This window comes from Eriocheir sinensis, unplaced genomic scaffold, assembly GCF_024679095.1.
Source record: "Eriocheir sinensis breed Jianghai 21 unplaced genomic scaffold, ASM2467909v1 Scaffold251, whole genome shotgun sequence".
Lineage (NCBI taxonomy): Eukaryota > Metazoa > Arthropoda > Malacostraca > Decapoda > Varunidae > Eriocheir > Eriocheir sinensis.
The window spans coordinates 206,665-222,590 of record NW_026111556.1 but is presented as its reverse complement, the minus strand read 5'-3'; the positions used below and the strand labels follow the sequence as shown (position 1 = coordinate 222,590).

The 15,926-nt window shown below is 42.0% G+C and overlaps 1 protein-coding gene across 2 annotated transcripts; it reads left to right on the top strand.

The window, feature by feature from the left end:
- The first annotated feature begins 195 nt into the window (after window positions 1-195).
- LOC126991210 (tRNA N(3)-methylcytidine methyltransferase METTL2-like) lies at window positions 196-4,799 on the top strand. Of its 2 annotated transcripts, XM_050849986.1 has the most exons (7): window positions 205-348; window positions 1,213-1,372; window positions 1,524-1,676; window positions 1,783-2,274; window positions 3,048-3,161; window positions 3,401-3,573; window positions 4,011-4,799. In XM_050849986.1, the coding sequence occupies exons 1-7, from the start codon at window positions 327-329 to the stop codon at window positions 4,169-4,171; spliced, it is 1,275 nt and encodes a 424-aa protein (XP_050705943.1). In that variant the 5' UTR covers window positions 205-326; the 3' UTR covers window positions 4,172-4,799. The 2 variants fall into 2 exon arrangements, with proteins under 2 accessions (XP_050705944.1, XP_050705943.1); XM_050849987.1 differs by lacking the exon at window positions 1,213-1,372 and having other exon boundaries at window positions 196-348.
- Window positions 4,800-15,926: the final 11,127 nt, after the last annotated feature.

Sequence of the window (15,926 nt, the reverse complement as noted above, 5' to 3'; positions counted from 1 at the left end):
GCCACTGGGCGGTGACTGAAAAATCCCAGGTGGTAGCGGGCGGATTCGAACCGACGTTGTCCATGGCGCGGTGAATGCGGCGCCCGCACGCTAACCACTCAGCCACCGCCTACCCATTATTGCAGTCAAAATAATATGTCTTTCTCCCTTTTTTTCCCGCAGTAAGATGTAGACGTAAAAACAGGTCAAGGTAGGGCACGTGCCAGCGGGATGTCATGCGGTCCCGTTGGCGCGGCGGTAAACAAACAGCGGCAGCATGGGGGACGAGGCGCCGCAGCCCGCTAAAAGGCCGCAGTTCGGGACCAGGTTTTTGAGTAGCAAGAAAAATGTATTCGAGCACAATGCGTGGTAAGCATGGGGAGTGTGACCCACCTGTTTCCATGTGCACAGTTTGGGCCAATACCCACTTAGGGTGAGGGGAGAGGTAGCGGGGTGGAGCTAAGGGTTTTGTACTAGTCAGGACTGTGTCGAGCCAAGAGACGGTGCTACCCGGTACAGCTAAAGATAATGTTAGAGGCATACGCCATACATAAGATTGCAAAGGGTAGGAAAGCTTCAGGGCCTGAGAATTTTTGGGAATTTTAATAATTTTCAAGAAAAATGTATTATTGTATTAAGCAAACTAAGTTGGGTTAATATAACTATAAATTAGGAAGTTTTAAGCAACAAAAATTGTATTTCCAGCAGGTTAAGTTAAATTTAAGGAACTTTCAATCATATGATATCCAGACACCTAGAACAAATTAACAAAGAAAACCTTAACTGTGTCTACTTCACAACTTCAGTTTTAACATTCTTCACTGTTTCCTTCAAATCTTTTTCTCCAATTTAAAGCTAATATTCTTATCAACAGTTTCGGTCTTTCTGTGTGTTACCTATCCAGCTTTTCTCTTTCACGTTTGTCTCTAATATGCTACATATGGTTTATTTTTTCAGTGCTGACTTACATTTTATTTAATTTCTTAATTTACCTGTATCCCATTTCATGTAGCCTGTAGTCTGGCTAGATGACACTTGTAATGAGGTAATCTGTGTACTATTATAAGTGGGGAACAAGTATGGAAGGATGATGAAAACTCAATTCAGATCACCATGTCACATCAGCCATATGGTCACCAGATTAATACCCAACTATTAGAGTATTTTAAACAGAATGGCACAGTTGATACTATTAGTGGTGAGAAAAGGTTACTTGGATTCATAATTTTGCAGAGGTGCATCACCTCAGTAGCCTGCTGAATCAGGTAGTGCGCAGGCAGCTTGGGTGTGTGGCTGTACGCTTGTTCTGTGATGAAACCAAATACCGAAAGAGGCCACAGGGAGGGGGGAGAGAACTGAAGGACTGGAAGATGGTGTTTGTTCATAACAACTGGTAAGGAAGTTTTAGGTTTAGCATTGCTCTCTTGAGGTAAAGAAAAACAGAAAGGGCAATTTGACATAAGTGATGAGTGTGGAGTTTAGAACAAAATATTGTAAAAATACTGCTATTACATGAGGCACTCACCCACTCCTATTATTTACAGGGATAATGTTGTCTGGGATGAGACACAAGAAGAAGAAGCTAAGGCAAAGGTACAAGAAAACTCGGAAATTTTACTGACAACTGAAGAAATATCAAAGCTTGAACAAGAGGCCTCTAGTCAGTGGGATGGTTTCTATGGCATCCACCAAAACAGGTAAAAGAATCATTCATACAAACAATATAAGTGTCCTTCAATATTATTAATGTAAAATCTTAGAAGTGGAGAGATTTTCATGTCTAACGCATTTGTTCAACGGCAGATTCTTCAAGGATCGGAACTGGCTCTTTACGGAGTTCCCCGAGTTAGCGCCTCACCTGGCTCACACCTTCCCTCAGAAGCAAAACCCGGGTGATGCAGTGCTCCCCCCCAACACACACCACGCGGACGCTGTACAGGGAGGTGCTGGGAACCCAACACTGGAACACAAGGAAGAAGAAAGAAGAGAGTCATCCCCACCACCAGAGTGCCAACCATTTGATTCCACCAGCACAAGCAGCCCAAATGACCACACTGCTGCTTCTTGTAGTGCTAGTGAACCTCCAGACAATTGTACTCAAGGGAATAGTGAAGAGGGTACATTCCCAGGCAAAGATGCAACATTTCGTATCCTTGAGGTTGGGTGTGGTGTTGGTAATACTGTGTTTCCCATACTCAAGACAAACAACAAGGAAGGCCTCTTTGTGTACTGCTGTGACTTTTCAAGCACTGCCGTAGACATTGTGAAAGAATCTCCAGATTATGACACTAAGAGGTAATAGTGGATTGGGATTGTTGGTTGTATTCTGTTGAGAACTATGCTTATTTGTTTATCACGCAGCATGCCTCAGTGGGATAGTGGTTAGCATGCCTAGCCTTGAATCTGCAGGCTTGGGCTCAATTCCAGCTCAGGTCATTTTTTTTTCTTTTTACCGGAAAGGAAACTGCTCAAGGGCAAAAAAAAGGAAACAATAATGAAAAAAAAAAAAAAATGCTAATCACTGCTCATATAAAAAGACTTCAGAGGAGTGTTCATCCTCCCTTTTCAGTCTGGTTGATAAATGGGTAACTGTGGAAACCTGAAGAAAGTAAACTGTGATAACTCAGTTGGCGCACTCACCCTTCGTCCTGAAGTAGTGGGGTTTTACTTACTTCAGGCTCTAAGGCTGATGTGACACTTCCATACCAATGCACAGGTATATCATATGCCCCCAACTTTACCTTACTTTCATAGCAAGGGTTGTGAAAGAAACGGTTAAACATACAGTATAACAATCCCGGCAATCTGGGGTTTACTAGAAACAGCACTTAATATTTTTAGTTGTAGTCATAAAGTTGGGCCTTACTGCATTGATTTGAGCATGGTAGTATCTCCGTATCTCATGTAAAAAACTCCCTCATCACAAAATCAAACTATGTATTACTAAGTTAAAATTGCTCAGTGAAATAGCCTTAAATGAAGCTTAGTCCATCCAGTCATATTTTCATGATTGAGGAACGTTATTATCTTTTTTATATTTGAAAGTTTAAATATATTACTTGTTTTAGGTGTCATGCCTTTGTGTGTGACATCTCTAGTGAGGACTGGGTGACACCTTTCCCCAAAGGCAGCCTTGACATCATCGTGTGCATCTTTGTGCTCTCAGCTCTTCATCCTGACAAGTGAGCATTGATCTTTGAGCACACTATGAATATGCATGAGCTGCCATAGTAACTAGTGTGACATTTTATTTGTGAAAGTTTTGATTTCATGCTATTAAAACTAAAAAAATTGATTCCACTTGAATTCTACTTCTTAATGTACATTTCAGCAGCTTTCCACTTTGGTTTCTGATATATCTTCAGTATATATTCAAGAATACAACATTTAGTAATGTATATTTGCCCCTCTCTGTGTCCAGGTACCCACAGGTGGTCAGCAAGATGGTGGAGTACCTGCGGCCGGGTGGCTTGATACTCTACCGAGACTACGGCCGCTACGACTTGGCTCAGCTCAGGTTCAAGAAGGGACGCTGCCTTGATGATAACTTCTATGTGCGAGGAGATGGCACAAGGTGTTACTTCATCACTCAAGGTTGGAATTGATTTTTACTCAGTATGAATGTTGTTTTGCAAAGCTCTATAGAGTTAGGGCAGAGAGTATGGCATGATAGTAGTGGTCCTAATGGTAAATCATCAGGGCAGAGAGCATGGGTGTGAGGCAGAACCTTCCACTCAACTAGCTATCAGCACCAGTAGCTGGCAGACGGGCAGATATCTGGTGCTGAGTTTTAAAAAATGATATCTTACACTGAATAATATGGATTAATGTCAAAATGTCAGAGATTACATGTCAAAACAATAAAAAGTTGAGTATTTTGAAATGTCGAAAGAGTGAAATGTATAATGAAGGGTTGAATAACAGGGGGTTCCTTTGTAAGTGTGCTGAGATACATTTGCTTCACACCAATCACACACTGTAAAAGTAGTGTGTCTACATTTTGAGTTCAAGAGTGTTGTGTTTTTCTTCAGAGGAGGTGAGGGAGCTGATGACGGGCGCTGGCATGGAGGAGGTGCAGAACCTGGTGGACCGGCGACTGCAGGTCAACCGGGGGAAGCAGCTCACCATGTACCGGGTGTGGGTGCAGGCCAAGTACCGCAAGCCCCTGCCCCCCAGCACCGAGGACACATAGAGCGCTGTAAGGTGATGCAGGGACGGTGCTTCTTAAGGATATTCGGGCACTTTTAGCATAACTGATGTTCACATTTTTTTAATACATCTTTTGGAGTGTTTTATGGGGTTAGTTAGGCTGTGGGGCCACAGCCTCCAGAGCCCCATCAGCGGTAGATGCTATCAGGTGGTTTAAGCTTGTCATTCTGTCACCAAAGTGGGCGTCAGATCCTGTCAAGTTGCCCCAACTTCTGCAGGAAGGTTTGCTTGGAAGGCTGTGTTGGGGCTGAGGGTGTTGCTGCCCAGCAGGTCCTCTAGGGTTGGCCTGTGAATGTGGAGTCTGGTTAGGGATGCTCTGAGGTTGGTGTGGAGGGAGTGGAATCTTGGGCAGTGGAGGAGGAGGTGTTCTGGTGTGTCGGGTTGTGTGGGGCACCATGGGCAGTGTGGGTCCTGGACTATGTTCAGTCTGTGCAGGTGGGCATTGAGGCAGGTGTGGCCAATCCTCAGGTGGATGATGGCTGTGTCCAGGGGACGACTAGGGGAGTAGGTCCGCCGGTGCTGGGCAAGGGAGTGTCTATACCGTCCGAGGGTGATCTGTCTGAGGTCGGCTGTTATACTGTTTTTTTCAATACAAATTTTGCCTTCCCATCTATGTTGTTTACTTTGTCAACAGGGTTCTGATGATGATGATGATGATGATGATGACAAACATTTCTGAGGACAATTTCTGTGTCAACAATTAACACACACATCAGGAATAAAGACAGAGGAACACAACTTCCATCACTTAACATCTGCCATTCATAAACTAAGGACTCTATACCCTTCAAGGCGGCGATGAAAACAAGAATACATACGCAACTTTATCTTAATATATACTGGCAGTCATGATGGTAATTGAAGAGAACCATTAATATCCTAGCACCAGACAATAGAGGTTGGTTACATACTAAATTGTAAGTAATAAATTGTCAAGTTACATGAAGAAGAATGTTGTGTAAGTTTTCAGGTGTGGAGTCAAGGAGTAGGTTGGAGGGAGGTTGTTGCATTGTTGACTGAGGCATTTTGATGTTTGATATGAATTTCTGACATAGGTGATTTAACCCGGTAGCAGCAACGGGCCAAATTTGTGGCTTTACCGTGTAGCAGCGACGGGCCAAATTTGTGGCTTTACCGTGTAGCAGCAACGGGCCAAATTTGTGGCTTTACCGTGTAGCAGCAACGGGCCAAATTTGTGGCTTTACCGTGTAGCAGCGACGGGCCAAATTTGTGGCTTTACCGTGTAGCAGCGACGGGCCAAATTTGTGGCTTTACTGTGTAGCAGCAACGGGCCAAATTTGTGGCTTTACCGTGTAGCAGCGACGGACCAAATTTGTGCCATGATATAAACCCCCCAAAGTAGATGATACAAAATCTGATCACAAATGCTTTGATATATTTTATGAAATGGTTTGTGTGAGGGTTGATTTTTTCTCATTTTTCTCGCTTAGAGGGACCATTAAGAAACATTATCCCCGCTGCTACCGGGTTAAACAGACTGAAGTTATTGTTTGCTCATATTGTGACCTCTACCGTGCTCCAATTACAACTTTTTGATTTTGCTCATTCCACTTTTGATGCTCTTTTATTTTTTTGATTTCTAAGGTGAATTTGATAGCTTTTGACAGGTTTCTCCCTAATAAGAGGTGGAAAAGAGTGCTGTGAGGGGCAGGCAGGGGCAATATATGGCCCTTCATGCTGTATTTCAAGCTCTCCTTTCCCAAGAGATGTTACTTATTGCCAACTGAAAAACCAACGGCAGCTTTTAATCATTTTAACTTCTTAAACTCTACATACTTCACTTCCATTCACTTTTTTCTTGGCCTGTTTCCGTCATGCTAATACTAACAGGAAATGTTGGATGGAGCCATTAATTAAGCCATCCAAGTGGTATTCCAATCTTAATTATGAAGCTCCATGTTTTTTTAGCCATCAAAATTATAGTATTTACTGAAGAGAGAGAGAGAGAGAGAGAGAGAGAGAGAGAGACTGGTTGGGAAAAAAAAGTTGACAAATGCAAGTTTTTAGCCTAGTCTCAAAAATTACATGAACGAAATAGCATAGAAAACGGGATAAAAAAGAACTCAAATTTCGACTAAGCAAAGCTCTAGTGATTCAGCATGTTATATTTGACGGGACATAATTGAAATCAACCGACATAAGAAAACTAGAAGAATGACGATTTGGTGTGACTTAATTAATTACACCCAAGGGTCAACAATCTTAGTCATGATGTCAGGCACGATTTACAGGGACAAGAGGTGATATGTTAATGAAAATACTGGAAAAAATTGGAAATAACGAGTCATAAGTAGAAAAAAAGACGAAACGACATCCGCAGACTCCCAGTGTTGCCAGATTAGCGTCCTTAGCACACTTTATTTATCATTTTCAGACCCAAAACTGACGTACCCACACACATTACGATATTCAGTTAAATCTATTGTTAAAATCGCTTAATTATTGATGTTTATTTGCGATAGTCATGGGTCAGAAACCGGGAAATAAGTGCTTAGGACCATCATTGCCAGATTATCGTATTCACCACCTTGTATTCATAATTTTTAAGCCACAAACTCTCGTACCTACACACATAACGGTGGAAAATTAGAGTCAGCGTTAAAACTCTTACTTATTGATGTTTCTTTGTTTTTTGCTGTAGGTATCTCGGTCAGAAACTACGAAAATGCAATGCGGTGAGTACGACAATTTGGCCTAATCTGGCACCGTTGCAGCGCCGAGCACGTGGCGAAGGTAAACACAATGAGTTGGTGTCTCGGGTTGAGTAAGACTTTTGGACAAGGACAAGGTGTTTTATTGCTGTGTGGAGGGTCACGGGGAGAAAAAAGTTACGATTACGACGAGGCGAGGTGACTGGAGGACATGGAGAGATTGGTAAGAGGTCAAGTGGTTCATATAATAAGCTGTGATATTGGTAAGAGGTCAAGTGGTTCATATAAGAAGCTGTGATATTGGTAAGAGGTCAAGTGGTTCATATAATAAGCTGTGATATTGGTAAGAGGTCAAGTGGTTCATATAAGAAGCTGTGATATTGGTAAGAGGTCAAGTGGTTCATGTAATAAGCTGTGATACCTGACCTGTGTTTGCGGAGGGTTTGGTCAGCACTGAGACGAGGATAAGGACAAGGTGTTTTATCAATGTGTTGAGCTTCACGGAAAAAAGAGTTAGCATAGGGCGAGGCGAGAGGACTGGAGGACGGGGGCACACCTTCACGGCTTCACCTGGCAAGAAAAGTCAGAGGTCAACATGTTCATCTAATCATTTGTAGAGGATATGGTCAACACTCAGACGAGGATAAGGTAAAGGTGTTTTATTAATGTGTAGAGCTTCACGGAAAGAAGAGTAAGCATTAGGGCGAGGCGAAGGGACTTGAGGACGGGGGGCACACCTTAACCTGGCAAGCAAGGTCAGAGGTCAACATGTTAAGCTGTAATACCTGTCTGTCCGCCATATTTTCAAACATTTCGGATCCCAAACTCAAAGATATGACAATTAAGGCTTTCGTTGGAGTTGTGGGCACATGAGTAGCGGACTTCTTTTTTTCATTATTGTTTCCTTATTTTTTCGCCCTTGTCTCTTTGCTGTAAAAAAAAAAAAAAAAAAAAAAAATCCAGGGGTAGTTTTATGACCAAGAAAAGAAGAAGTAGGCTAGAAGTTGCATGCAAAAGTTAGTTATTAAATACTTAAATTAAAAGTATTCTATAGGTATGGTTTAGACCCCCACCCCCACCCCCCCTTCTTTTTTAGCTCAAGGGGATCGGTAAACGTCCCTGGTTACCGATAGCCTACTCCTCGTCTTTTTAGCCTACTCCTCATCGTCTTTATAGCCAACCATGCCTACGCTCCTTTCCTCTTCTCTGTCCCCACCCCCTTCTCTCTCTCTCTCTCTCTCTCTCTCTCTCTCTCTCTCTCTCTCTCTCTCTCTCTAAGGTATTAATTAAGGATGTGCTTGGAGAGATAATGAGGCTGAAAACTTGTCTGTGTATAAGACGACAAACAGACAATAAGTTCACCCAAAACGGACACAAACTATATATAACGTTATTATTATTATTATTATTATTATTATTATTATTATTATTATTATTATTATTATTATTATTATTATTATTATTTGTACTACCACCACCACTGCCACTACCACTACTACTACTACTACTGCTACTACAACTACTACTACTACTACTACTGCTACTACTACTATTGCGGTTTCAACAGCTTTTATGTCATGAATTTTGCAAGTGATTTTTTTTTTTGTCCAGAATTTGATTAACTGTTAATTTGTGAGAAACATGGATGCGGACAGTTACCGTAAAGCATTTTAATTTTGGCTCGGAAATAAACGGTTAACATTAATGCAAATTGTTTTTTACTCGTTACAGTTTGGTATTATTATTATTATTATTATTATTATTATTATTATTATTATTATTATTATTATCGTTGCTGTTATTATTATTATTGTTGTTGTTATTATTGTTATTATTTCGTTAGCTATCTCGTTCTTAATCTTCTTCCTTTCCTTTTCCCTTCTTTTTAATCTATGCTTCCCTTTTCATTCTCGTTTTTATTCCTCCTCCTCCTCCTCCTCCTCCTCCTCCTCTTCCATCTCCTTCTCCTTTTCCTAATCATTATCATCATATTTTTTTTTTACTTCTTTTCTCTTGTTGTTTTGTTATTCCTTATATTCTCACTTCACTACTACTACTACTACTACTAATAATAATAATAATAATAATACTACCACTACTACTACTATGCTCTTGTTACTCTTTCAATATGTAGGCAAAATTCATTGTTATTAATTTTAAGATCAATTCCAAAGCTCAACTCTATCGAAACCTTTCCTCCTTCAGGCACGCGAGGAAGAGGCTGCCGCAGGATCATCGACTCACCGCCCCGCAGAGAGGAACACGGAGACAAGGTATGTAGCTTGGCCATTTAACTGGGCAACCAGGTGTGCAGGAGGTGTATTAATTATGTGCAGGTGTAGGCGTGGGGGAAGAAGAAGAAGAAGAAGAAGAGAAAGAAAAAGAAGGAGGAGGAGAAGAATGTGTTTTTTGTGGATTGAATGTCAGAATTTTCATATTTATTCAGCAATCACGAAGAGAGAGAGAGAGAGAGAGAGAGAGAGAGAGAGAGAGAGAGAGAGAGAGAGAGAGAGAGAGAGAGAGGTCATATACATAATCCTTTACACTTATAATTTAGACCCGTATCCTGTGTTTCCCTCCTCCTCCTCCTCCTCCTCCTCCTTCAGGGTCGCCGGCAGGAGGAAATACACGGCGATTCTGAATCAAAGCGGGGAAAAATTTGTGCCCGGAGGCGGAGGAAAGATATTTTGCGGACGGGCCTTTCCTGCGCCCTCCTCCCCTCCCCGCGCCATCTAGGAGCGGGGGCGGAACTAGGATGTCGAGGGGAGTCCTTTGTGGTAGTGTGTGTGAGCTGCTGGAGGAGGAGGAGGAGGAGGAGGAGGAGGAAGGGGGTGTTATGGTAAATGAGAAGAGGAAGAAGGGTGGATATGGTGAAGGAGAAGCAGGAAGAGGAGGAGGAGGAGGAGGAGGAGGAGGGGAAGTTATAGTGAAGGGGAAGGAAGAGGAGAAGGACAGAGTATGGTGAAGGGGGATGGCGAAGGAAGAGGAGAAGGGAAGAATGGGTATAGTGAAGAAGGAGGAGGAGGAGGGGGGGGGGGAGTATGGTGAATGAGAAAGAAGAAAAGGAAGAAAAGAACAGGGGGAATGGTGAAAGGGGGAGGGGAAGGAGGGAGGGAATGGTGTAGAAGGAGATGCTGGTGTGGAAGAAGGAAGTCACTATGTCAGTTTTGCCGGCGAAGAGGAGGAGAAAGAGTTGGAGGAGGAGGAAGAAGAGGAAGAGGAAGAAGAGGAGGAGGAGGAGGAGGAGGAGGTTAATATATATATCCTGTATCCGCGTCCTTTTGTATTAGATGAAAATCGAGGAAGTTTTGCGCTGAGAGAGAGAGAGAGAGAGAGAGAGAGAGAGAGTAGGACCCCTTGTTTTCCTCCATTAGTTTGTAACGAAATTTCATATAACATTACATTGAAGGAAGGAGAAGAAGGAGGAGGAGGAGGAGGAGGAGGAGGAGGAGGAGTCACGTATTGAAGGAGGTAGTCTTGGTGATGGAGATGAGTCGCTGGAGATAGGAAGGGAGATAAGGAGGAGAAATAACAGTGAGATGGAGATAAGTGAGAGACTGAGGCAGATGATGATGGAGGAAGATATTGGAGGAAAGGAGGAAGAGAGAAGAGGAGACGGAGGGAAAGAAGAAAGAGAGTAGAGGTGGAGGAGAGATAAAGAAGAGATATAGAGGGAGAGGAGGATGGAGGAAAGAAGGAAGAGATAAGAGATGGAATATGGAACTGATGAAGAGAGGAAGAGAAGGAGAAAAAAATGGAGGAAAGAGGAAGAGGTAGAAAGAGAAGGGAACAAAGATATTAAGAAATGAGGGTAATTGAGGAAGAAGATAAAGGAAGAGGAGGAGAAAGAGGAGGAGGAGGAGGAGGAGGTAAAGCTCTCGTGTTGTACTTGGGTGGGAGGATGAGAGGCTGGACGTGAGCTTGTAAGGAGGATGAGGAGGAGGAGGATGAGGAGGATGAGGTGTGTGTGTGTCTGAAGAGGTCGAGGGTCTGCAGAACGTGTGGTGTTACAGAGAGAGAGAGAGAGAGAGAGAGAGAGAGAGCAACAGATGAATGATGGCTGGTACATAAGAACACCCTCTCGTGGCAGAGACAAAAGAAGTTAAAAGTTATGGCTTACAACTCAGGTGGAAGGGAGAGGAGGAGGAGGAGGAGGAGGAGGAGGAGGAGGAGGAGGAAAGGGTCAGAGGGATGGAATGAAAAGCAAATAGGAGAGGAAAGAAAGCGAATGGTAGGAATGGGGAGAGACGAAAGGATAAAAGACGTGAAGAAGTTGAAAGAGAGGAAGAGAAGAAAAAGGGAGGAAGAGCAAATATGAGGGGAAAGGAGAGAGAAAGGAAATGATAGAGAGAAGGAGAGAGGGAGAGAAGGACAAGAAGAAGAGGGTGACAGGAAGGGAAGGGAAGGAAGGGAGGGAAGAGAAACGAGTAAATAGAGAGAATTGATAGAATACCAAAGTAAGGAGGGGAGAATATAAAGTAATAGATAGGAGGTAGAATAGAATAGACAAGGAGATAGATGAGGTTGAATTGATATAGTAGAGAAATATATAAGTAAAAAAACAAAAGAAGAACGAAAGTTAAACGAATAAAGGGGATAAATAGAAGATAGAAGAAAAAGATAGAACTAATACTGAGATAGAAGTGGATAAATATAAAATAGAGAGAGAATAGAGGAATAAAAAGGAGATGAACAAAAGGAGAAATAGAGAAATAGGTACCACATAAAAAAAAGAATGATTTAGAGCAATGCAGAAAAAGTTAAAAGCCAGGAATTTCAATGAACAAAGCTTACTAAAATTGATGAGAGGGGGGAAAAAATAATAAAAGTCAGATACATATTTATATTATTAATCTTCAAAATTGATGAGGCAGAAGAATGAAAACAGCAACAACAACAACATCAATCTGCTCCAATCTGGCAACTTCTCTTAACTCTTTTTATAGGAGCAGTGATTTGCGTATTTTTTTCATTATTGTTTTTTTTTGCCCTTGAGCTGTTTCCTTTACCATAAAAAAAAACATTGATTACATTCTTCTGTTCTTTCTTTTCTTTGCATATTTTCATTCTCCTCCGTCTTTTATCGTATTGCTATTCCCCATTCTCCTCCTCCGTCTCCTCCTCCTTTCTCTAATACTCCTTTTTTCTCTTCGTGACAACTAAGCGAAAACTGACCCCAAGCACGTGATGAGTGTATGCGTGTATGCAGTGAAGGAATGCTGGCACCGGGCAGCCTGAATACTCCCTGACTTGTATGTTCGTAAGTGGTAGGTTTGCGAGGCGTCTTGAGCGAGGAAACTGGCAGAAGTGAGCTATTATTATGCCGTTTTCAGCGTCCAAGGGGAAGATACTGGAGGAAAAGAGGAAGAGAGAAGAGGAGATGGAGGAAAAGACGAGAGGGAGTGCAGGTGGAGAAGAGTGCTAAAGAAGAGATAGAAACGAGGCTATGGAGGGAAGGAACATGGAGGAAAGATAGAGATAATAGGAGATGAAATATGGATCTGATGAAGAGAGGAAGAAAAGGAGAAATAGTCAGTGTAGGAGAGAAAGAGGGTAAGGTAGAAAGAGAAGGAAACAGAGAGATTAAGAAATTAGGGTAACTGAGGAAGAAGGTGGAGGAGGAGGAGGACCCAAACCGGGCTAACGCAGTGCACCTCTTGACTATATGTTAGGTTAGGTTAGGTTAGGTTAGGTTAGGTTAGGTAGTTCCCCAGTTTGCTTGTGTCCCCGAAGATGTTGCGTTATGGATCTGTTGTTTGTATTGTTTTATTGTTGATGGATGACCTGAGTTGACCTGGACTGACCTGAACTAATCTAATCCCATTTTATCTAATCCCTGTTATCACCCACTTGTTTATTTTTCTTCAGCTTCGGAGTCATTGTTTTCTTTTGTTTGATATTTTGGTTTCAAGTTAACATATATAGGCTGCTCCTGACCTTGCCCTGTGTTTCCGTTATGGCCTGAGCGTTCGTTTACTTAATATGATGAAATGCGGTGGGCTCTATATTTTTCGAGGGCGTGAAAACTCTGATCACCCAAAGAAATGTTCACGACGTCTCTGACAATAATCACAGCGAAGAAAATCAGAAAAAAAGACGAGTATTTTTTTTTTTATAAGTCTGCATTTTCTTGCGTTAGGTACTTAAAGAAACACAACTGGCTCTTATGTTTTGCCACTTACGTACGAGAGGAACATCGATACACATAACACTCATCACGGGCTATCTATGTGCTGTCACCTACATATAAGACAAACAAGATTAAATATATAATAACCATATACTTACCACGAGGTTAAGGTATATTTTCCCACCTTCACTCGAGATAAAAAAACAATATATTCACCTCTTGCAGCGCCTTTGATGATGGTAAAACTTAAGGAACACACACACGCACAGCGATCTTAGTTGGTTCAAAGCACTCGATATGATTCTTGTTTTTTCTGTTCCATTTTTTGCCAAGACGTCGAAACAAAGAGACGATGCAACACAAAATAAAAAGTTGTAGAATAATAAAAAAAAATGTTTCACAATGGAGGAAAGAGGCTGTCCACCCTTTGTGCTGGAGGAAAGGGAGGGAGGAAGAGAGGGAGAGAGGGAGGGAAGAAAAGTGAGGGAGAAAAGAACAGCGGGAGGGAGGAGAGGAGGAAGAGAGAGAGAGAGAGAGAGAGAGAGAGAGAGAGAGAGAGAGAGAGAGGAATAAATATTACACACACACACACACACACACACACACACACACACACACACACACACACACACACACACGTTCAGTAGCTGCATATGTTAGCGTTAAATTCCCCGCATACAATAATCACCAAAAAAAAAAAAAAAAAAAAGAGAAACAACACTAAATTATTTCGTAGTTCATTCAGAGGTGGGAGTCTCCTTATTTATTTATTTATTATTATTATTATTTTTATTTATTTATTTACTTTTTTACAGCAAAGGAAACAGTTCATGGGCTTAAAAAAAGAAAACAATAATGAAAAAAAAGCCCGCTACTCATTGCTCCTAAAAAAAGATTAGAGAGGAGTGGCCGAAAGAGAACTCAATTTTCTTTCATGAGTTAAAAGTTACATTGTATTGCTGAAGTATTTAAAAAAGTCGTATACTAACATAGCTAACTATATACTCTATACTTCACATGTTCAAAGCTTACTCTTGGTTAGTAATCCTTAAATCCATGATAGTTAAATAAGTAGAATCTGAGAAGCATACTCATTTATATACATACACACATTTAAAAGCAATACTGTACTGTTAATCTTGTTTAGTGGATCATAACTACTACATTTAACTTCGAGATAATTATATATAGACTGTATAGAAGCGTTATGGAAAGGATGTTGAGGTGGAGATGGAAGGATGCGAGGTATAGGATGTGCAGGAGATGAGATAAGGATGCTGAGGGCGAGGTATAGGATGTGCAGGAGATGAGATAAGGATGCTGAGGGCGAAGTATAGGATGTGCAGGAGATGAGATAAGGATGCTGAGGGCGAAGTATAGGATGTGCAGGAGATGAGATAAGGATGCTGAGGGAAGATGAGAAAGTGCAGGTGAGGTAGAGAGAAAAAAGGTAAGGTTAGGGTGTTAGAGAATCTTAGAAATATGAAAGAACAAAAGGAAATGTATGCCTCTGTTGTCTCTTGGGTAAGTTAAGTTCAGTTTTTGTGGCCCTGTTTCACATTCGAACACAGCAACATTCATAGGCTTCCAAACAATGCTAAATACTACGAACATTTCCTGTGTATTGTGTTTGGTATTCGTATTGACACTCACAAAATTCGAGGGGGCTATGCAGGAAATCTCTTTAGCATCGAGTGTCGAGTTGAAAATCTGACTATTGTGAAAGTATTGGATTACATAGTTTGGTTAGGATGCTTTCAGGAACACTTTTGGACTAACTATAACATACCTTAGCCTTTAGAGAGCTTAGAGAGCCTTAGCTTTTAGGAGCAGTGAGTAGCGGGCTTTTTTTTTTCACATTTGTTTACCTTTTTTTATGCCCTTGACCTGACTCCTCTGCTGTAAAAAAAAAAAAAAATAGAGCTTGTGTTATACTCCCTGGCGGTTATCATTGGCGGATATATAGTTTAGTTTACGTCTATGGTCCTTTGTACTTTCTGGTCTCGGTAAGCTAATAACTGCATGGGCTTCCTTTACCTGCCTCCAGCTTCCTCTAGTTTCCCTTCATTGTTTTCTTGTCTCCTGCAATGCACAGAGTTGGGGTGAGGTGTGTGTGTGTGTGTGTGTGTGTGTGTGTGTGTGTGTGTGTGTGTGTGTTGAGAGAGAGAGAGAGAGAGAGAGAGAGAGAGAGAGAGAGAGAATATGAAATGATTTACTGAAAAGCAATGGCGAAGAATAATGGCATGGACAGAGGAAAAGAAGGAGGAGGAGGAGGAGGAGGAGGAGGAGGAGGAGAGGAAAAAGAGGGGAAAACGAAATACCCTACACGAGAGAGAGAGAGAGAGAGAGAGAGAGAGAGAGAGAGAGAGAGAGAGAGAGAGCGAGAGAGAGAGAGAGAGAGAGAGAGAGAGAGAGAGAGAGAGAGGGAGGCAGTAGTGTTTAATGTGTGAGAGAAAAGTTTAAATAGTTTCACTGTTAACTGTACGCCCGGAGCCATAGTGTGTGTGTGTGTGTGTGTGTGTGTGTGTGTGTGTGTGTGTGTGTGTGTGTGTGTGTGTGTGTGTGTGTGTTCGTTCATTCCTCTCCCCCCCTTCATAAAGATCTACGGAACGCTTTATTTACAGCTTAATCTTCCTTACTGTCTTTTCTTGCTTTATTTGAGAGAGAGAGAGAGAGAGAGAGAGAGAGAGAGACTTCATATATACTATGTTAAAGAAAAATACCTCCCCTTAGCTCTTTGCATGGGAGAGAGGGAGAGAGATGGAACGGGAAGGGGTGGGGAGGGGAGAGTAAGTTAGGCAAAGGTACAGAAAGGTAAGGGGGGGAGTGGGGGGGAGAGTAAAGGTGAGGGTAATAGCAGGTGTGAGAGGGGGGTGGAAGGGGAGTGAGGGGGGGAAGGGGGGATGTGATGGGGGGGTGAGGGGAAAAGGTGAGGG